At 40.0% G+C, this 23,869-nt stretch overlaps 1 protein-coding gene across 8 annotated transcripts in view; it reads right to left on the reverse strand.

Annotated features, from left to right (window-relative positions):
• si:dkey-237h12.3 (teneurin-3) overlaps window positions 1-23,869 on the reverse strand; it is a 132,357-nt gene that overhangs the window by 8,500 nt on the left and 99,988 nt on the right. For 6 of the 8 annotated variants that reach the window (XM_040010185.1, XM_040010186.1, XM_040010191.1 and 3 more), the window contains 9 exons: window positions 22,749-22,868; window positions 20,635-20,896; window positions 19,431-19,698; window positions 18,354-18,497; window positions 11,179-11,428; window positions 9,477-9,497; window positions 6,853-7,085; window positions 5,011-5,165; window positions 638-1,515 (listed from right to left, as the gene is read on the reverse strand). In XM_040010185.1, the coding sequence (XP_039866119.1) occupies window positions 638-1,515; window positions 5,011-5,165; window positions 6,853-7,085; window positions 9,477-9,497; window positions 11,179-11,428; window positions 18,354-18,497; window positions 19,431-19,698; window positions 20,635-20,896; window positions 22,749-22,868 (2,331 nt within the window). The remainder of the gene's footprint in view (window positions 1-637; window positions 1,516-5,010; window positions 5,166-6,852; window positions 7,086-9,476; window positions 9,498-11,178; window positions 11,429-18,353; window positions 18,498-19,430; window positions 19,699-20,634; window positions 20,897-22,748; window positions 22,869-23,869) is intronic. The other 2 variants (XM_040010190.1, XM_040010187.1) reach the window with 1 other exon arrangement.

Genomic DNA, 23,869 nt, shown 5'->3' on the forward strand with positions numbered 1-23,869 from the left:
TTAACTGAATTCTGCTTTTTTAGTTGTAGTGAGGATATCATTCATGGCATAATGTGACATGACAGCAAATTAGACAAGGGAGAAAGAAAATCAATCTCTGGTAGCCCATGCTACCAAAACAAAGCCCGGTCATTATGGAATAATAAATAATGAAATACAGTGCAGGTCATTTTGCTTTTAAAGTGTGCCTGTTAACCCAACACACTAATGTCACCATCACTACTGTCACCTACAACATCATTAAACACGGTTCAGTAAAAGAATAAAACACTTAATTTGCAATGAGATACTGAAGTCAAACTAGGCTATTTTGCTATCTGAGGCAAATTTTATAATTAGATTTCAATTAAATGTGCACCCTAAAGCAGTTCGCAGGTAACTGTGGTTCCCAATTATAGAGTAAAGTTGTACTAAGCTGTGAGACGAGAGAGACCATGCACAGCATTACACACACATTCAAGAACATATGTGGCAAACATACTTGTCTTTTACCTCATGATGTACTGCACAACTGTGTGTAATCATAATTATGGGCTGTTTCCATATTCTGAAAGCTTAATTAAAAGCAACCCAACTCAATATAGCAATCACAGAAAGGTTTCCACAAAATGTTCTTGCCAATTGCTATCATACGTACTCGTAGAATGTTGTCCAGCCGATCTCTGATGTCTTTGTAGCCAGCAGCCCATTATTGCCATGGTACGTAAGAAGTACCAGCTCCTGACCCTGTGCTGTGAGTGTCTTCAATCCACCGTTGGTGCTCATGGTCATCCAGATCACCTGGTTATCAGGTGCGACGATACGCACCGGCATGCGATTGGGATCCCTACGAATTCTCAGAGTGTTGCCACTGCTGTCAGTAACAGCTGTGATGTCATTCTCTGTGCTGTAGCTGAAAGTATATTTCAAGTCACCAGTCAGCAAGCTTGCAGTGTGTTGGTGGGTACCATTGCTGTCAAACACATACAGCTCCTGGGCATCAGGGGAAGCCACTTCGTATGTATTGGCACTGGAAGTTGGCCCGTTTCTAGAGATGGCCCGGATGCGGATGTTGCCCAGGTCTGCCACGTAGAGTGTTCCATCTGGAGCTGCCACTAAAGAAGATGGAGCATTGAGCCTTGCATCTTTGGCATAACCATCCCCTGTCTGGTAACAGTCGCAGTTGGCATCATTTTTGCAATCGCAGTCGGAGGGAGCCCCGGCCAAATGCGTTATCTCACCATCCACAGAAACCTTCCGGATCCTGCTCATCTTTCGCTCATCTGTCTCTGCTACGTAGATGGTACCATGGTAAGATATGGCAATGGAAACAGCGGATTCTAGAGGGGTTAATTGTGCCCTCTGACCACCAGCCACTCCCCGCTCCAGTCCAGCCAATGGGCAGTGGTTAGGTCGGCCAGCTGCAATGCTGACTTGGCCATTTTCTGAAATGCGCAGCACTATATTGTTGTCCAGAACATACAGCGAGTTGTCCATTGGGCTAACTGCTAGGTCTGTGGGCCACTCCAAAATCACCTGAAATACAGGTATCAGTAGATTAGCCCATTTAATGACAATGTTACCCATCAGTACATCAGTATACATTTTCAGACAATTTCTCTCCATTGACATTTATAGTGTTACTTCCTTGCTCTTACCATAGTAATTATATTTCTTTTGCATATAAGAATGCACTTTATGATGTGTGTTTTTCACAGTATGTGTCAGGAGCAGATTGAAGCCACAAAGAATTCTTGGTATGCCAACACACACACACTAAATAAAAAAGTTCTCGAGTCTGTTCTAATTAGGAGCAGAAGTTGTACCAAGAATGAAGACTTAGATAAAAAGGAGTTGAAGCCCCGACCTCTTTCTGACCTTCAAACAGTTAGCTTTGAACAGCGGATTGTCAGTCTCAGAAAGTTGCACAGACACAGCAGTGCATAAATCGATGGTGAAAAGATGTAGGGGAAGGGCATTTCTGAAAATATTTGACCATCTGTCAAGCAAATCTGATGAGCCTCTTAAACTGAGTTACATGTGGACATTAAGTACTGTTCTGTAAAACGAATTTTAAGTTTACATGGTTGGTATTGTCCAAAAAGAATGATGTCCTAGCAGAAAATACATTTGTGCAATTCTGTAGTTATGTGACACCCCTTTGCATTCAGCACACAGTGACATCACCTCGTTTTCCCATAAAGGGTTTTAGATCTACACAGCTGAAATACACTTTTTTAATCAGCTTTTTGGTGATGATTTTAAGATATATCGCTGATGCAGGAAGGATTAGCTCTCATTCTATTATTTTTTTCCCCCCAAACTTGGAACAAACCATATGATATTAATGGGCCAGGAGAATGAATACCTAAGGGATATAACATTAGCTCTGAGCTCTTCAACCTGGGACTGGGTAATGAATTTAATATAGCAGATTAAATATAAATAAAATTAAAAAATAATTCATACATTTAAAGTGACATCATTATTAACCATGTCTTGCAATAATAATAGGTATATATAATGATCCAAAAACTACTGTAAAACCACAGCCAGCCATTACAGTCTCCTTGTCAGAAATGTGTCATTGAATAAAAAGCTTATTTATAACAGCACAAATGACTGGTCTGGCCTTCAAATACATAACTGTGTCATTAAAACTGTCAAAACACTCCTGAATTGTGCTTTTCCACAGGGTGATTAATAATAAAACATGATGCCTTTGAGGCTGCCTGAAGTAAAACTGCACTGAGCCACTTCTCTAGCTTGGATGCCTGAAGATCACACAGTCTCGCCAAAACCATGTTTTTACTGGCTTACACCAAATGACTTGGTTAATTAGCAAAAAGTGACAAGCTTAATCCTTTGTCCCCATGTTCTTTTATGTTCACCCGCTTCATGTTCACCACCCACGCGTGTACACAAACACTGATTGCTTTCTCTTCTGTTTATGTTAAAAATGTTCTTAAGTTGCCTTAAACGCCATTTTATTTTCTCCCAAACTCAAATGTGTTTCTCTTATTATCTAACCTCTTAATAGGACACCACTTGCGATATCTGTTCTTGGAGTTATTTTGGTTGTGAATGTAGATAATTTCCATTGCCATGTTTGGTTTGTAGCCTTGTACTCTGCCTTTTTGTAAGCCGGTCTAGATTAAAACATTAGGAATCTAATCAAAATGTAAATCTGGTTAGTTAAAAGGAACAAGAAGAAAACACTTGGGGCTGGTTTGCAAGAAACCACTAACAGTAGACAGGTCAAATTCAAAGGACTCTATTATGGACAGTGTCATGGACCCACAAAGTTGTTTCCTGAACCATTAGCTTTGCCAATCTGCTGCTTACTGGTTCTCTAAAAACTCTTCTATTCACATCTCGGGCTTCTTATGTAGTTCGCTTCAGAATTAACTTTCTGCAGAAGCAGGGTATAGAAGAGGATGTGAATGCCTGTATTTTCATATGATAAAAGGCTTTTTTGGGTTTTTTATTTTTCTTCATAAATAAAGGAGCCAGATGAGAAAAGATATTAATGTTTAAGCAAGGGAATCTGCACAAGAGGTGTCATGGTATTGTAATTCTTTAACCTATTGCGTAGGGACAGGGTGCTGGTTTTATGTCACCCCAGGTAGGCAGTAAATTTTGTCGGACAAAGCCGGCCCTCCTCAGGTACTGTCACAGAAAAGGTTTTATGTGCAGCAAGCCTGCTACCGAGTGCTGCTTCATTATCATGTGCGGTGTAAGTGTCCTCAATGCTGAGAATTTCTAGTGGAACACTAAACACTAATTCAGCTCCAGCCACATCAAAACAAGCCCCCCAAACTGAGTAATTATTCTTCCCTCCATATCTTCTGCCGTGACCTGAAAACTCATCTCTTCAATAAACACTTCATGTTTCCACTTCCTGCAAAATCCCATCCTCCTCCTAGCACACATTTTCCTCCTGTACTTTCAGAGAAAATGCTCTGCTCGTGTTGGATTGAGTGCAAAGAGAGCGAGAGAGAGCCAGAAAACAGGAGCATTTTCTTCTTCTCTTTCTTTCTTCAGCAAGCACCTCATAATGTTGGTGTTCTAGGAATGTAAATTTATTCCACTGATCTTACTGTTTTGATTTGACTGCTTTTTTTTATTTTTTATTTTTTATTACGGCTGTATAAACGGGAACTGTACATATATTTAAAGTCTCCTCTTTATCCAAGTCTCCTGACCAAGATGCTGTAATTAAAATGTTACAGAACCACATCACAGAGCAGGTGACACAAAATAACTCAAAACTGCAGAATAAAACAAAAACAGAATTATTAAACCATGAAGAAAGTTCCCAGTAAGAATTATTTTAAAGATTACATCTGTGAAAAACAGACACAGCCTAAGTGGCAATCTAAAACCACCAGCACAAATAAGACTGATTTAATGCCATCAAATAATAAATGAATTATGCTAAAACATCCAGATTCTAATATACTACCAAATATTAGCAGCCAGAAGAGTGCATACACTTTCCACAGCAATGATTTCCATTCCCTGAAAGAGAGCAGTTTTTGCAATTTCAAATTTAATTGCAAAAGGTTCCAGGAAGAGCGAGCTGCATGTAAAAAAGCTATTTTACCTAAGAGTTTGGAGGATTCTTGATAATAATATAGATGCTGAGGTTTAAAAAAAGTAAAAAAAAAGAAGAAGGACACTGCCAAGGCTAATGCCCTATTTCACATTTTTCTCCACAAAAACTGAATGTGTCCTTTTCTTATTCTCCACCTCTACAACACGTTTTCATGAAATACGGCTTCATAATTTTTGCTTAGTCCTGCTTACTGACACACACAAAGAATTGCCCTTGGCAAAGGAAACATGCCTTTGTACGGAGCGCTCTCTTGAAAACCAGTAGTCATAGTGCATGTACAGTATGCAGTTATACAGCATATCATATAGAGCAGTCAAACAACACATGTCAGTAACCATACTGAAGGGGTACAATGATGGGTGCACCATACTGGTCATACTAAGAACCGGCTGGCACTTCTGTGTTTAAGTCACCTGATTGATGTCCATGCTATTGTCACAGGTCAGCGGGCGAGCCGATGTCAGGTCATTCGAACCGAGGAAAGTGGAGATGATGCCGTTTTGGTCCACTTTTCTGATTGTGGTGCCATCAACAAAATAAATCAGCCCATTCTTGTCCACTGCAATGCCTGTTGAAAACAGGTGAGAGGGAGAGAATGGAGAAGAGAAGTGCAAAGGAAAAAGCTTGTGATAACAGGAAAAAAAAAAAAAACATGGTAGATACGCTGCATCTATGCCTGCATGACTCAGTGGACAGAACACGATGGATACATGTGTCAAGCTTGCCTTCCCATTATTCAGGTCACTGCAAAAAGCAAAGCCATCAATAATTCACAGTCTGCTTTTCTGCTATTAAATAATTTCACAGGCAGAAGTGGGAAAGGCTGTATTCATACGGTATATATGCACTTTGCCTTGTCTCGTAACCCTCCTGTCCAAAAGAGACCTCGGGAGGTAGGGATGTCAATGAATGGTGCTTTGTGGAGATTTTTTTTTTTACGTCGGCAATCATCAACAATCTGCACACCATTTGAGAAATAAATAAGCAGGGGAACGAAAATGACAGCTTTAGACAGTTTTGGATGAAAGAGGTGAAAGACAGGCAGTTGCCTCGGTGACAACTGTGGACTAAATTGTCTCGGTGATTGAGAGTCAGCTCAGAGTCGTAAGCTGGAGCCAAGCCAGTGTGGAGTTGCAATAACCATTTGTCCCAAACTGGGAAAATACATTAACAGACTATGCAAGCCTCCACATCACTTTCCATGCCACTGTGCTGTTTAATATGAGACCTCGGCCATACCTCACATTCAGAGATTTAAATGTTCTGCGCTTTTCTATTTACAATTTAAATTTAATTTCTGAGATTTCAGGATGTTGTAATTAGCATGATCTATAGTTTTCTGAAGGACTTCTATCGGTCTGAACATACTATAACTTCACTTCTACCTCCAGAGTATTATTTCTTTTTCAATGAAGTCTTTAAAAGCTTCTATGGAAGGTGAGTGATTTGGTTTGACCTGTGGCTAGGTCTGCACAAGATTGCTTTCTGCTAAAACATTGATGAGCCGAGGGAGCCCACGGTGAATCCTTGGGAGCTGGCTATTTGACAGTCTGAGATTCTCAGACAGATGAAAAGTGTCACATTTGAGCAGAGTTCAGCACATGTCTGAGAGGAGAAAAAAAGGAGCCATCTGCTGTTTCTTCTATGGTCCCGGCTTCCACCCACTCCATCATTAGAGTCGCTCCCTCAGATTGCCTCCGCTCAAGCCTTTATCACCCAGCTGAAGCTGAGCTATTGCAGTTGGCATTCAGAGCGGGCAACAACTAGTGCACAACAATTCATCCTTGCCTTTTCTTCCAGAAGAATTTATGGAAAAGTGAGCAATCACGCCACTAATGACCATGTGATATTTGAATGTGGACAACAGGTTGTGTAGAGTGGGTTTCTGACAGCAGGAGCTTTTTGTGGGAGAAAAAAAAGCCTCTTTAAGAAACAAAGTAATAATTCTAAGGAATTTAAAAGCAATATACAAATATTCAAAACCAGTTCTGCAACAACTTTTTTGATTGGGAGCAGCAGTGCAGAGCCTTAATTAACAAAGCATCTCTGTTTTTCTTAGTTGTATGGAAGTAATCTGAATTGATAACACATGAATCGCAACCAAATTTCATTCATTAAAATCAGTGAGCCGGTTCTTGGCACAGAGCCCAAAGCACAAGTTTAAATCTAGCAGATGCCACTCCTGAATGAGAAACTCATCAATGTGTTCAGCCCCTTCATTTGAATACAGTATCTTCATTAGTTTTAAATTATACCTTTGGGTCCAATGAGAGAGGCCTCTGGAGCTTTGCCGCCATCGCCACAGTGGTCCTCATCAAATGCCAGACAGTGTTCGCCGGTTCCCGCTACCACCTCTGCGTTTGACGGCAGATCCTTGCTTCCAGCCAAAGTTCTCGGTCGGTAGATCCTCCGGGAGTTTGTGTCCGACACATACAGCTGGCCGCTCACTGGATCAGTCACCAGGTAGTACCGGTGTGCTGGGTTGTTACTGCATTCAAGATGATAACTCAGTTATATACTGTAATTGGAGAAAGGTTTTTCTTTAAAAGCCTTTTTCTAACAGTCCAGCCAGATTGTACTTTAATGGCAACAATTTGCTCCTAAAATGTGATCGATGCCTTAATATCTGAAATACCTCAATCTACCTCTAAACTTCAGCTAACCCTGATGAAATTTAGCCTGATTTTTCTCTCTGAAACCCCCCCCCCCCCCCATTAAGAGTTAAGAATAATATGAAGAGCACAGTGAATTTCTCAAGTCGTTTCATCTGTATGCATAGGTGTATATGCAGTATAGGTAGAAAGTACTTTCAGAACATACAAGAGGCAGTACATTAAAGTATATATTTTAAGTGTAGTGGCATTAATTAGTACCAGTGATACAGAGTGTTCATTTCCTAATTAAGTGTAACTTTGTTCGGTCCAGTTGTTGCATAAATTACAAACCTTAAGACCCAGATAGCAAAAATTGTCATGTGCATGTAAAGTAAATGGTAGCAAGAAACAATGTTTATTCTGAATTTTGCAAGAAACTGTGAGAAATTTCCATAACGGTGAAAGAAGAGCAGAGCCTTTGAGGATGAAAGAGTGGAAACAGAGAGAAGGTTGAATAGATGGGAGTCAAACAAAATTCAACAGGATACCACTGCAGTGGGGTTTCGGTGTACAAAGCACAAATTGACAACTTGTGTAGCAGATCATTTCATTTCCTATCGCTCCCCTGTGGGAAGAAGCCTTTGGAAATACAGAAATGACTGGCTTATGTTAACAACATGCAACTACTAATGAATTCTTGTTTCTATTTGCATTCAATTGTCACATAATGGGACAAAGAATCAAACGAATTTACAACACACTATCGACTGGTATTTATACTTTAAAAAAGAAGCTATCAAAACTGTGATTTACTGTCACATTTTTAAAAAACTCGACATATTTAAGAACTACAGTTAAGGCAGGATGGATACATACAACAAAGGCAGTTAACATGAAAAAGCGAGTGCTTTACAGCGCAGTCGTAAACATGGCTTCTCTGCTTGTACTCCAGCTTAATGGTACCTTTCTCAGTGCTGGCCGGCAATGGAAGTGGATAATGTGACGGCAAAATAAATGTGGCAATGAAACATCTTTGTAAAATGATGAAGATGGAGTCGTAAAATTTGACAGCTATTATGAGTCAAAGTAAATGCCCTAAATAGGTGGCTGCTATCAAAGTTCCATAAAGAATTCAACAAGTTAAACATTAGTAACCCTTTCTTTTACAGTCAATCTTCAGGGGGTGGGCGTAATAACGGAGACACCAGTATGGTGTTATACAGTCCAATCAAACGGTCATATAATAAATATTACCTGTGTGAAGCTTATTTGGTCATTTCCTTTAAAAATGTAAGTTGTGAAGGATTTGCCATGTGTTTGTGATAAAATTGTATCATTTGTGCCAAGGCCATCAACAATAAAAAAGCTGCTGCTTGACTATAGGATTAACCAGTGACTGTGTCTGTTCTCAAATTATTCATCTTCCCCTGTAGCTCAAAAGTTTTACCGTACCTGTCCCAGGTGCAAGCGCAGGTGGTAGTCATCCTCTGATGAAACTATCACAAACTCTTGGTAGCTGGCATTGTTCTGCAGGCAATCTGATTTGTCTGACTGATCCAGTATTCAGCAGCTCTTGTGGTGTCAAGACTTTCACGTCACTCTGCCTCTATCCTCCCTTCACTGCCTTTTTGTTTTACCTTATTTATAACCGACTCTTGTCTCTCTCTTCTTTTTTTTAGGTTTATCTGTAAATGCCATTCCACATATCCCTCCTTCTCTCTGCCAAGTGTTTGAAATGAGAAATACAGCGAATCTGAATTCAAGAAGTAAAACAGAATTAAAGCCCACCAGGTGAGTTAAGCAAATTAATCTTAAATTCATATAAAAAGTCACACACGCATTTTCCATAATCCTGCTCTTACACCGGTGGAATGTATGAAATGTGTTCCGTAGCTTCGCTTGATAGAGTGCTGTTGTCTTAATCAGGAATACAAAGCAGTTGTGTAAGTCCCTCTACAAGAGAACATCTGTCAGATGGAAATGTAATCATAAGCTTCACAATGATACTGTTTATTGCAGCGCTCCGAGTTGGACTGCGTCACACGTAGTGATTACTTGCATGAAAGTTGAATGTTTTACACTATGTCAATAATCACTAATTCTGACAGTCGGTGCACTCTTTATCTTGCTGAGATGTAATCAAGCTATAATTGTTCTGTTACAATTATACATGATAATCACTGCTGCTAAAGACGACTGTAAAGGGGAAGGTTATTCATATATTTACAAGGATGATGACATGCAGAAAGAAAACAACAAAACATGCACTAAGACAATACACCTACCTGTGTCTAAAGTCTTTATTTCTATGATAGGATGCAAAGGAAGCAGAGAAAGAGGAAAAAGACAATGAAACTGGTACATCTTGAAGGGATAGTTTGATTTTCAAGTTTTTACTCAATTATTCTTTCTTTTTTTGCTACTTAATCATAGGAATGAATCAGGCTTGACTATTTTATTGCTAATTAAAAGCAAGATTTGCACTAAAACAAGCTTAAAAATAGCATTTTTCTTCACACAGTCTATTAAAGGAAGAAAGACAAACAAACAGGAGTGCAAAGTAGTCTCATTGAAGTCAACAAAGCCACTAGAGAAAGTCAGTGACAGTTTGGCAGAAAGTAGACGCAGAGAGGAAAGCGTGCACTCTTGCGATCATCCTCCATTACCACTGGATTTTTCAATTTTAACCTCACATATTGAAATATTGATTCTGTCCCTTTGCTACACTGAACGCTGAAGGCAGAATCTCAACACAGATGTTGCACTTTACTTAAAAAGGTTGAGGGAATAACTTTTGTACTGTTACCAAGGAAACTTGCATGACACGTAGCGGAAACTCAAACCACTTTGGTTTTTGAATGTTTGAGAGAGAACAGCAAATTCTAAATAAGCAAACTCAGCCGCTTCTGTTTCTCCAAGCTATGAATGATACCACACATTAGGCAAGGAAACATGGACTTTCACCTGCTGCACTGGTTTATGCGGTTTATGTATTGCAACTGCCATCTATTGTGAACAGAGATATTGCTTTTCCTTATGTCAGACTAAATTTAATAAGGCTAACACAAGTCTTCAGTGTAGTGTTTTATGCTCCTCTTCCCGTAAACAGAGTAAAATAGTTGCTTAGAGTCATAAACCATTTCTTAAAGTATTATTTATCTAGTGACGGGCTGCTGAGCATGCATGCTTGTTTACTGCATTACACGTTTTTCCCATCTATATTATTTTATACTTTCCAACACAACAGCTATGCTGTCTTAAACTATACCTGTGCAGGTATATTGACTCATTTCTGGTGGCTTTTTTTCTTTTTTCGCCCAAACCACTTGCTCATCTAAGATTTTAAAGAATCATTCACCCTTGTAACCCTAATATTAACTCCCAAATCAGTGCATGAACACCACCTGCCAACAGTGTGGTGACCTTGGTCCTCTTAAGGCAGTTTTCATATGTTTGTCATGTATGTGTCTCATGGAGGGTGACGGTCCAATGTACATTTAATCAACATCTGCTACTCTGAAATAAGCCAACTGGCCGAATCAGAGTCATTGCTGTGAAAAGCCAACTTGGCATGAGAGCGTAAATCATCCCAATTACACGCTGAAGACAGGATGTCTTTCCTAATTATGGAGATGGATTGGTAAAAGATTTCAAATTTCTACGGCCAGGGGAAAGATTTGCGTGACTGAAAATCTGTCCACCATGCCCTTTCAGTCTCCCTCTCCACGCCGAACAAATGTGGGATCCATATTCTCGTTCACACTTTTGGGGTCGGGTACAGTATGTGGCTTCTTCTTATAAAAATGTGGACGATGCATATGCAGTTTTTTATTTATCCGTTTGCGTAAATGAAGATTCAAGTTTAGTTATGTTTAATAAATTCAAGGGTTAACAGTTAAATCTTGAAATTAATATGTTGTTGCATAATACATGACAGACTTTGTAAACTGTCTAGCGCATTTCAAAACCCATACAAATGAGCCTCACCTCAGCTCCATGATACTTGTGACATTGCCAGATGGGTAGATACGGCGGATGTAGTTGAAATCTCCCACATACAGGCTTCCATCAATACCCCATGCCAGAGCCACCGGTGCCAAGAGCTTGTTGCCTTGGGCCTGCCCATTACAGCTGGGGCACGAGATGCTTCGACGCCGTCCATTCCCCATAACAGTGGAAATCACAGGGGGCTGGAGAGAGATAAACTGGTTCTCCCCACTCCCTTTGTAAAGTATGCCTGAAGGGGAAAAAAAGAACAAAAAAACCCAACAACACTAATTTACAGGATTGAAAATTTAGCCAGACAAATCCAGATAAAACAGAAATATAAAGTAGTTCAAATCTGCTAAAACAATGTATTTAAAGGAACTGTTCACCATTCTAGGTAACATGCTTGGTGTTAACTACAGAGCTGGAACTAAGAGGTAATTAACTTGACATAAAGACTCACACTTACTTTAAATGAACTTTTACTATTATGTCTAATTAATAAAGAGAAAGAACTATGTGGTGGCACTGTGTGTTTTTGTTACTTCAGCTTGCAGCATCTTTGCTAAGCTCACTAGACCTAACAAACATCGCACATTTCATAACGGTATAAACATAAAGAGAATGTGCAAAGATAATTTTCAAATTCATGATCTAAAGTACTCTGCATAAGCCATCAGAAAATTATGTTTCAGAATAAACTGCTGTTTATTTTTAAATGAGAGGTAACAAATTATAGTCCAAATGACTGTGGTTTATTTTATACTGCATAAAACTCAGGCAATCTGATTTAAATAGTTCAGGGAGTCAAGGCAGCACACGGGGAACTAGCCTTAATCATTGTTTTAACTGATATAACCTAATACTTCAATGCTGGGAAATGCTCTACAGCTGTTTTAGTGGGTTCCTTGAAACCCTCCGCAAAGCTGAAGTATACATTATGTAAAATAATTTTCTTTTAACTTAACAGGGATCCTGCTCTCCTCTAGTCACAAAGAGGCGGTAGACATAAATACAGTGCAGTGCACCACCCCCTAATAATAGTGCATTTCACTAAGGACTCACCATATTTGGTGAGTCACTAAAGATTAATATTTTAACAAGAGGCAGCTATAACTGGCTTTTTAAAGGGTGCTGATATAGTGGGACTCTCTTCAAAGGGGAAAAAAACATCAAAGGGAAGAAGTGCATGCTGGAAGCACTTAATTATTCACATCCAGCAACTTGTGTGAATTCACACTGCCTCTGTCCTAATTAGTGGATCTATGACACCTCTGAATGGTCGCATGATGTCGTTCTCCCACAGCGCTGTACCATAAGCCATCGTAACCCTGGATGTATGGGAAATCAAGTATGCAGCCACGCTGCTTGTCCCTTCTCTGATTAGTTCCTTTCATTGATTTAATTGATTGAAGGACAAATTCAAATGAAGGCACGGTCTGGCGAGACTCTGACAGGACGATCTGACCAATCTGTCTTTTGTATCCGAAAGCATTATACATGAGCCTCTAACAAAGACAAATAGGTCCGTGGGAAGGCTTTACGTGTGACGCCATCAAACGCACGACCTTGGGACTTTAATTGAACTGTGATCCATGCGTCTGCTCACTGAATAAAACACACAGTGTGATGAAAACACTCAGTGAACTGAAAGGTTTTGGCTGCACCCCGAATCAGAGCCACAAATAACAAATAAACTATGTAATCTGACTAGAATTTTAATGTCTGTTTGTGTAATAACTTCCTAACATTCCCAGAAAAGACAAAGACATTTTTAATATCTAAGATGTACCGCAGTGTGTAGGACGTAGATCAGCTGCAGCGGTACAGCTATTGAGCCAAAAATAAATAAATAAGTAAAGAAAAAGAAGAATGCTAAGGTCGTTTTGGCACGCCACTGTGGTCCTCTCTTATTTACACTTCCATCACACATTACTGTATACATAAGTCTTACCATAAGCTATAAGTCAGTGTAATGGAATGGATTAAATATACTTATCAATCATCCGCTACCCCCCAAACTATCACTTCACATACCATCGTATATCCTTTTGCTATGATTTTCTCACATACACAATGTCTGCCTCTAACTTAAGAGCAGATTAAGGTGCAGCTTTCTTCCCTCAAGGGCACTTGGTCATGACACATTACTGCTGATGATTGTTGCAAGGATCAAGCTTGTGAAGTCTCAGCTGGAGAGCTGCACTGATGGGAATTTGGCTTCTGACTGTCTACTGCCCCAGGCCGAATAAGGGGACTCCTACAGTGTCCAGACTAAAATGGCTTTAGAGTTCATAAGCATATGTCCATAAATATTTCATGCTTTTACTCTACTGTGCTCTGAGTTTGGAAGAAATACTGTAAATAAAAACTTTCTTAGAAATAAGTTCCCGCTACTGAGACAAGGAGAGTATACAGTTTCTGCAGCAAGAAAACTTTGCTGAAGTGTAAAGACGAAAAGTGCTCCCTCGACAGATTTTGCAGAGGAGACTCAAAATATAAGTATGGCAGCAGAACGGCTCAGCCGTTAGGATTGTGTCTGCTCACTGATTAGTAAACGAATATGTGGAGGCGTGTTTCAAATTCTGGATAGAAGCTGGTGAAAGAGAAATCACTGTTTCACTTGGCAAAATGGGACAAAAAAAAAAAGCTTTTTTAATTTTTTTTTTTATAAAGTCTGAGAGTCTGTTATCTCTCTTGCTCCAAGATCACTCCAACACTCTTCCATCCAACAAGCAAATAACCATAATGTAATGTAACCGCATGTCACGCAGCATTTACCACATTACTAAACAGTCAGACACAGTTAGACTCCAGGATTAACACAGAATTTCCCAAATAATAGCAGAAACAGAGAAAACAATCAAAACTATGAATGTGTATAATGATAAATTATAGTGAATGAAAAGTGGAGAAACCATGAAGGCTATGTTCTGTCACAGAAAATAAAGTGGAAAAATAAGCAGAAGAAGAGGAGTTATTACAGGAATATTTGAGCAAGGACCAGAATGTCATCTTTACAAACTTTGCCTTCTGCCCGTATATAGAAATTATAATTCTTCTCTACACACAATACTGTTCCACCTACAAACTGAATTGATTCTTTCTTTGGACTCATTATAGAAGGTGATAATTTGTTTGATAAAAGGCTCATTTGAGGCATGTAGTGGTAAAAAAAATTCTTTAATGTCAACATCACAGCTTTCGAGATGATTAATGGTACAAATGTGAGGCCAAGCCTCTGTACCTGAAAGAAAAAAGAAAAGGAAAAAAAAGAAAAAAATTGGAGCGCCCTTAGCAATGTCACCTTGGTGACACATAGAGAGTACAGAGATTCGTAGGGGAAGCGAGGGAGTGCGTCTTAATTGCACCCTGTCCTTTTCTACTCTCCTTTGCACAGTGTCATTCTCAGAGATAGCACCGAGGCTCCCACTGATCCTGATTGAGGCTAAAAGTGGGCAGGAAACATCTCGGTGCTTCAAATGCAGCATGTGCGTGAGCTGTACAGTAAGTATACTCAGAGATACTGAATTGCTGAACCCTGGCTGTGTCCAATAAGAATCAGCTATGTTACCCTAGATAGAGACAAACTGCAGATTGAGAGGAAGGGCTATCCACTTGTAACGAAGAAAGGAGGGGCAGGAGGACATGACTAAAGCACAGACACCAGCAATTTGCCTTATCTAGTTTGACAGGCACTGGAGTGGAGGCAGAGACGGAGAAGGCTTTTTGCTTGGGTCTTTTGACACAAACGATGAGATAAAAAGTGCTCAGATGTTAGAAGTAGTGCAAAAATGAAGCAAGAGTCACAACAAAGACCGATAGCAAATGTCTGGAGCTAAACCGCTGTGCGGCTGCAGAGGACCACCGCTTGCTAGCATGTTGGGTGAGGACATTAGTCAAGGTTTACAGCATTAAAGAATCAATACTGGAGCAGCAATGAAGGCAAACAGTGATATTTGGATTCATCTTCATGCTGACCGAGGATATCGAACTGCATTCCTTGCCCAAAAACCCACATGAGCTATAAATCTCAAATGTCAAAAAGTAGCTGAATGCGAGACTGAATAATTCAGTTTGTACTGAGAAAATTTAAGGGAATTCAAGGCAGAACTAGGTGCCGACTCACTACCTCTGTAAAAACAATTAATGTGAGCGCAAACATAGATATGTTTACAGATTGGCTTTTGACACTTTGATGTGAACCCTGCATAAACTAGCATGCCAAAGTCGCTAACAAAAACAATTCACAGCCTTACCAAGCACACCGTCTTTGGGGTGAGCTAATAGGATTGGAGCATGAAACCCTTTCGGCAAATTGATTGCTCCTGTCAGACAGGAATCAATGAGACAAAACAACACGAGTTTGCTATTTTTGAATCTTTTAAATTTAGTCAGTTTTTGCGAATATTTTCAGGGCGCCGTTGTAAAAGGACAAGTGAAAAGTGTGAAAAAGCCTCGGGGAGGCTGCAGCATTTACTGCATAAGAAAACACTCAACACCATCTGGTTCTTGTTTTATTTCTGTCATCACTGTTTCCATGTACAAAAACAAGCCCGCACATGATGATTTTTCATGCACAGTAACGTTTGATTTTCTGATAAATCCAGACACACGGTACAGCTCAATCTAATAAAGGATGCCGCATACATTAGCATATCACACATGCTGCACTTATCTGTTATCACAAATGCATCTCACAACAACTCCAACTGTGATGCTGCCACTCTGAAGGCTTTGGAGATGGGTGTGCTATAGTTTGAGACAGGTGGGATGAAACGCATTGCACCAGCAGCAGTCGAGCTAGAAGCATATTTCAGTGTTCTTTTGCACACTTCACAAACTTCAGGTTCCGGGTGGCTTGACAGATTGGGTTTCTATGTCTGTTCTTTTAATGTTCAACAAAGAAGCAGGACAAAGTACCATCAAGGATTGAACAAAGAAACTGCTTCTCTGACATGTTTTCCACAAACATTTCTGACAAAACACACATTCGCAATCTCTGACTTCTGAGTCGCCTGTTATATATATGAAGAACACATGGATGATATTACTGTGCAAACCCACTGAGTAGCTGTGGGATGAATAGTTCTGTACCTGCCAGTTGTGGAGGCAGAAACGAGTTCACAAACATTTCACCTTACAGAAAGCCCTCCTCTGGTAGCCAAAATATCTGGTCACAAAAATAATCTGAGTGGTTCACTTAAAAGTTTGATGGATCTGGATAAAACGGCACAAGAAAGAACCAGATTTATACTTTAGTGCTGGGTGGTTGCAGAGGCTTTGTAAGGGGGCTCCAAAACTCATGTGAACCTCCTTACACAACACATCAAAGCTGTGGCGATACAGAGACCTTAAGAAATGTAACTGTTCAGCACATGCTGCATTTTTACATTTTCAAATTTAGCATTAAAATCACAGACACTCATAAAAACAACCGTTTCTTTTAATTCCCAAACAGCCACACAGATCTTTTAACTGTGTGCTGTTAAATCTATGATCATAATTTATAGGTTCAGCCTCACTATAGAGCTACTCAGAGTGTCTTATACACATTTTTTATCATATTGACAAATTCATATTATTTTAAAATAGAGGTTGTGGCTCTTAGGATCCAAGCCTTTGAAGAAAATTGAATGTAAAGCTTTGCATGTGATGGACGATAATACATTTTCATTGTAAAAACACTCAGTCTAATGCACATGATCTAAAGCGTCAGTGACAGCCATTACTGACATTCTTTCAACATGATGGAACTCTATGATATATCTGAAAACCAACAAGTGGCCTGATAAAAGCTAAAAAAAAAGGGCTAAAAGTTTTTCTACGCTGTTATTAATTTTCGTTCTGCTCAAACAAAGCTCTGTAAAGAACAATTCATCATAAAAGTTCAATGCTTACACCTGTTAGTGCAGAGTCTGACCTCTGAGTGGGTGATGTTTGTAGAGTGGTACCCATCACTAGCACAGTACGTGCTTACTGATGTTTTGAAGGGATTAATACTGATTAGTTTCACCCACCTAGCTGATGAGCATATATAATAAAAAAAAAAAAACCCTGTTCTGCACCAAAAGAATGTACATTTTATTGCAAAAGTGCAATTCATTTCCTCAAAGCAATTCTGTTTAGTTTAGGTAAAAGAAGGTGATAAAACCTTTACCAAATCTGCAACTTCCTTTCTGAGATACACTTGTTGCTCGTGGCAAAACAAAGGAATCTTATATGAGTTTGTGCTCTGTTAACTATACAGATCCATTTTTCAAGGGATTTTAAAAATGCTTCATTTTACTTCCAAATGAGCCAAGATCAGCTTTCTATGCCAAAAAAACCAAACAAAAATATAAAACCTATTCAAATGAAAACAAAATATGTATTCACCAACTCCACTCTGACAGTGTGAGACTACGGACTGACCTCGACTATTTTCGAGATGAAAAGGACACAAATTGTGTTGGACAACTGGAACAACGGTTGTGAGCCGAAGTGGGTTTAATGTCAAAACAGCAGTCTGGCAAACTGACAATGCACTCACTAGCCCGAGGCCCTGAGGCACACTTCCTATAATTGCAGTCATATTACTGCCTCCACAGTAGTAACATACTGAAACCCCTTAATAGTGTGCTGGCTGAAATCTCCAGATTATAGAGTGTGACCTCCTGGTACTGTAACCCAGCAGTGACTTTGCTGTTGGTATATTTGATAGTTTCATTATGTATGTTTCCCCTTTCTCATAACTGTGCAGCAGCTCGACAAAGACAAACTCATGTCCATTTATTGTACTTGCCGATTAAAGAGAATCTGATTGATGACAGAGCAAGAAATTAATTAAGTTTATTGAATTAATGCGAGAATTAAACATGACGCCTGTTCATCAAAAGTGTAAGCCTTCGTGAGCGCCAAAAGGCCGTCTTCTTCCTAAAATAGCTGAGTGGTGTAGAATCGTTGCAAGCCTTGCACCCTGGTGGCTTACTTGCTGATTTATTCAGTCATTACTGTGAATGATCGGCCCTTCAAAACTCTCCTCTATTATCTGCAGATGGGATGACGAACCATCTTTCATTTTGATTCAAGTATTTATTGCGGTGATTCGGGGTAAAGACCACCTGCCTGTAACCCAAAGAGGCTACCTATCTCTGCAGACATACATGCATACTGTATACATGTTTATTTCTTACCATTCTGAATGTCCAATATGTGGTGTTTGTCTAACATCCACCCGCCCATGTTGGAGGCATCCAGTTCATAGCCTTGTAACACCGCTGTCCTCTTTTCCCAGAGCACCACATCAAGACAGGACTCGTATTCATATCCCACTGACACTGAAAGTAATGACAGCAGACGCCTGTGGTGAGCAAGGTTACAACCTCCTTATAAGACACTTATAGCAGCAATGAGGCTTGTAGCTTATAAGACATTCAGTACATGTCGTCGCCATTTCTTGTATTTCCTGGTTCTGCCTTCTCTTTGGCTGTTTAATTTTCTCCAGCTGGGATGAGTTTAGAAGGCCCATGGGGTTTCTGTGTCTTGCCTGCACTGTTTGGAGTTTATGTATTCTCCTCTCATTTGTCTGTTTTATCTTGTGTAAATGCAAATAAACCACAATTCCAAATAATCAAAATATAAGGTGGCAAGAAATATTGAAATGATCAAAGTTCAGATGGAGCACATTTTAGGAAAAATCACAAATGCTGCAAAATTCTCTGAACTCTCAGTTCATGTTGAGCTTTGAAAATTTTATCAGTAAACTGCGATGATGCAAGTGCTACTAGATGTAAGTCTGTACCCCACCAGTATATAACTAAGTATGTTCAGTTAACCAGTTATAATATAAAATAATCAAAATATTCTGCATGAAAAGATTCTGTCACTTTATTTTTTCATCAGTATTTCTGACTATTGACCCTTGGCTGTTTCCCCCCCTTTTTTTTCCAGGCCTCTGCCTCAGAGGCAATATTTCAGTAAGTGCACAGCTGCTGAAATATCATACATGCAAAACAAAGAAGTCAGCAAAAGAGCAATGGCCTTCAAAAATGCAGCACAGGGGGATTTCAGGATTTCACACCACCTGCTAAATCTTTATTGCGCATGATAACAAAAGCAGTCCCCAGCTAAATAACCCTCAATTTAAAAAAAGTAAAATCAATCTTTAAAAGTTCAACTAAGGTTCACTGCCTGAAGGTAGCACAAGTATCTGGCGGTGAACTTATGCTTACACAACATCTTCAGTAGGCAGCTTCACAGCAGGAACTCACCCACAGCCTCCGCCAGGCCAAAGACCTTCTGATTGTAGGCGTCTGTTTTATCCCAGATGAAAGTGTAAGAAAGGTCGGGGAAGGCAGGAAAAGACTTCTGGAACTGACGGCCCATGATGGCCACCATCAGGTGGACTTTCATCAGGCCAAAGGGGAGACGGTCCTGGGTCAGGAGCACCTTGAGGATGGGCTTGTAGCCAGCTGCCCTGGAGCTCAGGTAGACCAGGTTGAGGTCACTGCCTGGTATGGCCACTTGCTCATGAAGGACCTAAGATTTAATTAGCAGTCAGACCAGTGCCAAAGCCACAGCATGGAGTAGACTTAAGTAACAGAGTTAATAGGAGCAACAAATGTATGTATTTAATGACAATAAGTTCAAATGCAGGATAACATACATACAATTTATTATCCAGGTCACATTAAAACGAATTTCATCTCAGAAAAACCTTGTTTGTTGCTAGAAATACTTACATTTTATTCTAAGCAGTCAAACATTATGAACTTTTTAGGAAGCCAAACTATTTAAAGAAGAGTTTTTACTTATGCCAGCCACAAACTGCAATCTTCTAAATGCAAATTGAGCTCCACAGGCAGTAAATGAATTCTTCATTATTAAAAGTCTCAGGAAAAAAAAATACTTGAACATCTCAACTAATAATTGACAGAAGTCATTCTTATTTTTTTCGTTTTCGTCCTGGTTCCTGGTTGCCTCACATACCGACACTATACTTATGTTGAAGCATGTCCAATGATTTTGATTTCATCCCTCTGATGTAACACAGACAGAATTTGTTCCAAACAGTAAAAACAGCAAAAGCTGCAAAGTCAACTTCTACATTTAGGGATTTACAACATAGATTTGGGCCAAATGGAAACAAACCAAATCCTGAGGCATGTAACCTCCATGCAATGTACCCTTAGAATTTATCAGTGTTGCTATGAGACAATTTATGGCTTAGTGGAGATGCCTCGGTTCAATCAAAGCCCAAAGGCAACGTGTAAGGCAAATCTGACGCAGTTTAAAAAAGGGAAGAAAGGCATGGTGAAAGGAAGATAACAGCATTATTGTTACTCTGTGCTTGTGTATTTTCAGCATTGCTGTCTGTAATACTGGACTCAAACACAGGTCATTCAAAACAATGCGTCATACCAAGAAATCTAGGACTGACCACCATACAATGCCCCTCTATGACATGGATCTCACCTGGGTTTCTGGGATGATAGGACTGTCCTCTGGGGAGGTCTTGTAAAGAGTGGAAAGGGGTGTGGCCAGAATGACGGGGTTGGGCCTGACTAGGCCCGTCAGGTAACAGCTGGGGATGTCGTTCTCTTCCCGCTTCATCACCACCGTGTCCATCACATGAAAGACGTTCCAGGGCAGCCACACTGTTCGGTGCAATGTGGGGAAGGGAGCTCGTTCGTAGCTCAGCGTCAGTGATGCTCCACCGTTGGCCAAGAGGTCAAACCTTCGAATGTTGGAAGGAAATAGAAGCGTACGAATTTTAATGCTTAAATAGAAACAGCAACTGAATAACCTGCACTTATTATGTAAAAATACTGAAATCATCTTCTGCAGTAAAATCTTTAGAGGTTTCTTTTACATCTTTGAACTTAATTTTCATTATTTTGACTCTCATTTCCATTCGTTACAATAGAACTATATACTATACATGTTTCTTAGCTGTCAAAAAGACAACCATTAAACATGATACGTTGAAAACAAGTCAAATGCTTCATCATAACATCCAAACACCTTTGTTTTTTATGTAAAGCCAGAAGAATATTTGCAATAATCAGTTATTTTAACAAAGGAATCGAGAGCAAGTAACTGACCTTTCATTAGCAGCGTTAGCACATTTCCAGATTTAATCACCACCATCGCCTTGGATTTGTTTTTTATTAATGACTAATGATGGCGAAAACTTAGACTGATATAATTTTGAAATGTCTCCTCAAGTTCAAAGTAGCAAAGTAAATATTTATGTTAAGGCTGATAATCCCTTTTTCAAAGGCAGTTTTCCCTATCAAAGTGATCCCTCTGTTCAGTCTCCATATAATATTATTATTCACTGAATCTAATTTATGACTTCTGTTCACTCAGCGTGGTGTTAGAAGACACTTTATGGTTGAATTTGGTTCAGAGTTCTGGGAGTTTTCACTGGTGAACTGGTTTAATTAGTACAACATTACTCAGGGAAAAGTTACTGGTTTGGAAATGAAGGGCGAGTCTTTGAAGTGCTGCTCTATATATTCAGCGTGCTCCACTACCCAGGGGGTAAAGCATCTGCGTAGTGACATTGTATGTATCCACATCCACAAAGGCACACACACACACACACGGAGATTTGAATACTTGCACATCTCATGTACGCACCCGGACCCGTGCACACGCACACGCAGCGACAACCAAGCTGTGCAGCTGACCTAAAACAGCTTCCTTCTCAAGCTCTTTCCACTTTGGGCAGTGGGGAGCTCACAGCTGCAAGAGGCCAGGCTTTGATGCTGCCCCCCCCCTTCTTAACACACTGAGCGGATCTGTTGGCTAACCAAGTGTGATTATCCCCGACCATTTATCACGCTCCTTGTCAGAAGAGTTACAGGGCGGAATATCTGAAGAAATCAGCTAATCCTCGGCTATCTGGGGACCCAAGGATTGTGATTCATAACAACAGCTGTACAATTCTCTGCCACTCAATAAGCCTTTTATTCCACATTGGCAGCACATAAACATGGTTTCTATCTGTTGAATTCGAACGAAGGCTCGGTTCATAATCTCTGACGACCATGTGCGAAATGAAGCTCCTACCTGAGCTGAACGCTCGCTGTAAAATGTGTGACATACGTTTGTCTTGTATGTATTTGCACTCCCATTATTAATAGCCAGTCTGTGGTAATAGCACGAGAAGGTCAGGCAGTAATCCCATGTTTTACTACACTGCGGGCAGATTGATTCTACCCTTGCTGATTCAATGCATTTTAAACAGCCTGGTTCAAAATGGCCTCCACCACTGTGACATTTGCATGAGGAATTGTTCTAGGGCACAATGTGCTGCTGTTTCGATTTGTTTTGAGCACATTTTGGATAACTGCCAGGACAATTCTTCCTCTGCTGGACAGCCTTTTTTTCTTGGATTTTTCCACACGAGTCTGGGGACAGCAGGACATGCTACAAATATATTTTCGCCAGGGCAAAGGTTAAAACCCAAGACTGAGCTGGCTGGGTGTCTGCTTGTACACTTGTTGATCGTTGTGTAAAGATGACTGTGTTTTCCGTTGTATGCCCCTAATGATGCACGTGAACAGGGGAAACTAACTTACATGCCATCTTGCCGTGTGATAGTATAGCCGTACTCTGAGTAGTGCAGAAAAGACACGTTGACTCCAATCAGCGGTGTCCCATCTCCCGTTAGGACCTGACCCCGGATGACTGATGCCAGGCTGTGAGGGCAAACAAACACAGAAAGAGCTGAGTAAACAAACAATGCCAGCCGGTGTCAACAAGCATCCACCACATCAGCACTGCTAACAACTGTCATCCCCTTGCCAGAGGCATGAGCTAAGAGGTATGACTTACTGATTGTTAAGAACACACACACGTCAGTGGTCGTTACTCATGAAAACGGCACCTAACAGAGCCACTCTCTGTGTCTGTTTACTGCTTTTAAGGACCCATAAATCAGTCGGTTGAGGGCTTCTTGTTAAGATTTTGCAGCGTCTTGCACTCGTATTGCAGCATTTATATTCCACAAGAATGCAAATATAGATTTTTTTCATGCATTTAATGCGCAATATAAAAATAGGTGCTGTTATGACAAGACACAACTGAACACACTACGTATAGCTGTAAGGGCATTTCAATTTGTGAGGCCATTACAGAAAACTGTGGGAATAAAGTGTAAACACACAGCATCTTCTCTAGCCAACAACATTCACAGTTAAATTATCAGCCTCCTCAGTAAAGTCAACTCGGTAAATGAAGTGTACAATACACCCAGCAGTGAGGCTATCAAATGAGATTCACGAGTGAAATATTCACAGTATTGTTATCTGACCTTGCTGAATTTGGAATTTCCCCTAAATTGTATTTGAAGAGGGTGTGATCCAAGTGTGATTATTCCAGCAAGTGCTGTTGCTTCTGAAAAAGAGCCTTTTGTCAGTGTCATACTGAAGTCTTGCGTTCGCTAGCGTGATAAATGTCTGTAGTAATACTTGTGATGAAAGATAATATATCAACAAGAATTGTGTTGGAATGAGCTCTTCAGCTCAGTTACAGACATCCTCTTGATGTGAGAAGTTGCAAAGCCAGGCAAGTGACGTGTCAAGAGGCACTTTATAGGAATTCAGAACAACAAAATTCAATGCTCGAGGCAAACTGTCACAAATGGAAAAAAATGAAGGGTTTTGAAAAAGAAAAGCAGTTCTACAACACAACAGAATCG

Source organism: Simochromis diagramma, unplaced genomic scaffold (genome assembly GCF_900408965.1).
Source record: "Simochromis diagramma unplaced genomic scaffold, fSimDia1.1 OVJJ01000585.1, whole genome shotgun sequence".
In the NCBI taxonomy this organism is placed as follows: Eukaryota; Metazoa; Chordata; class Actinopteri; order Cichliformes; family Cichlidae; genus Simochromis; species Simochromis diagramma.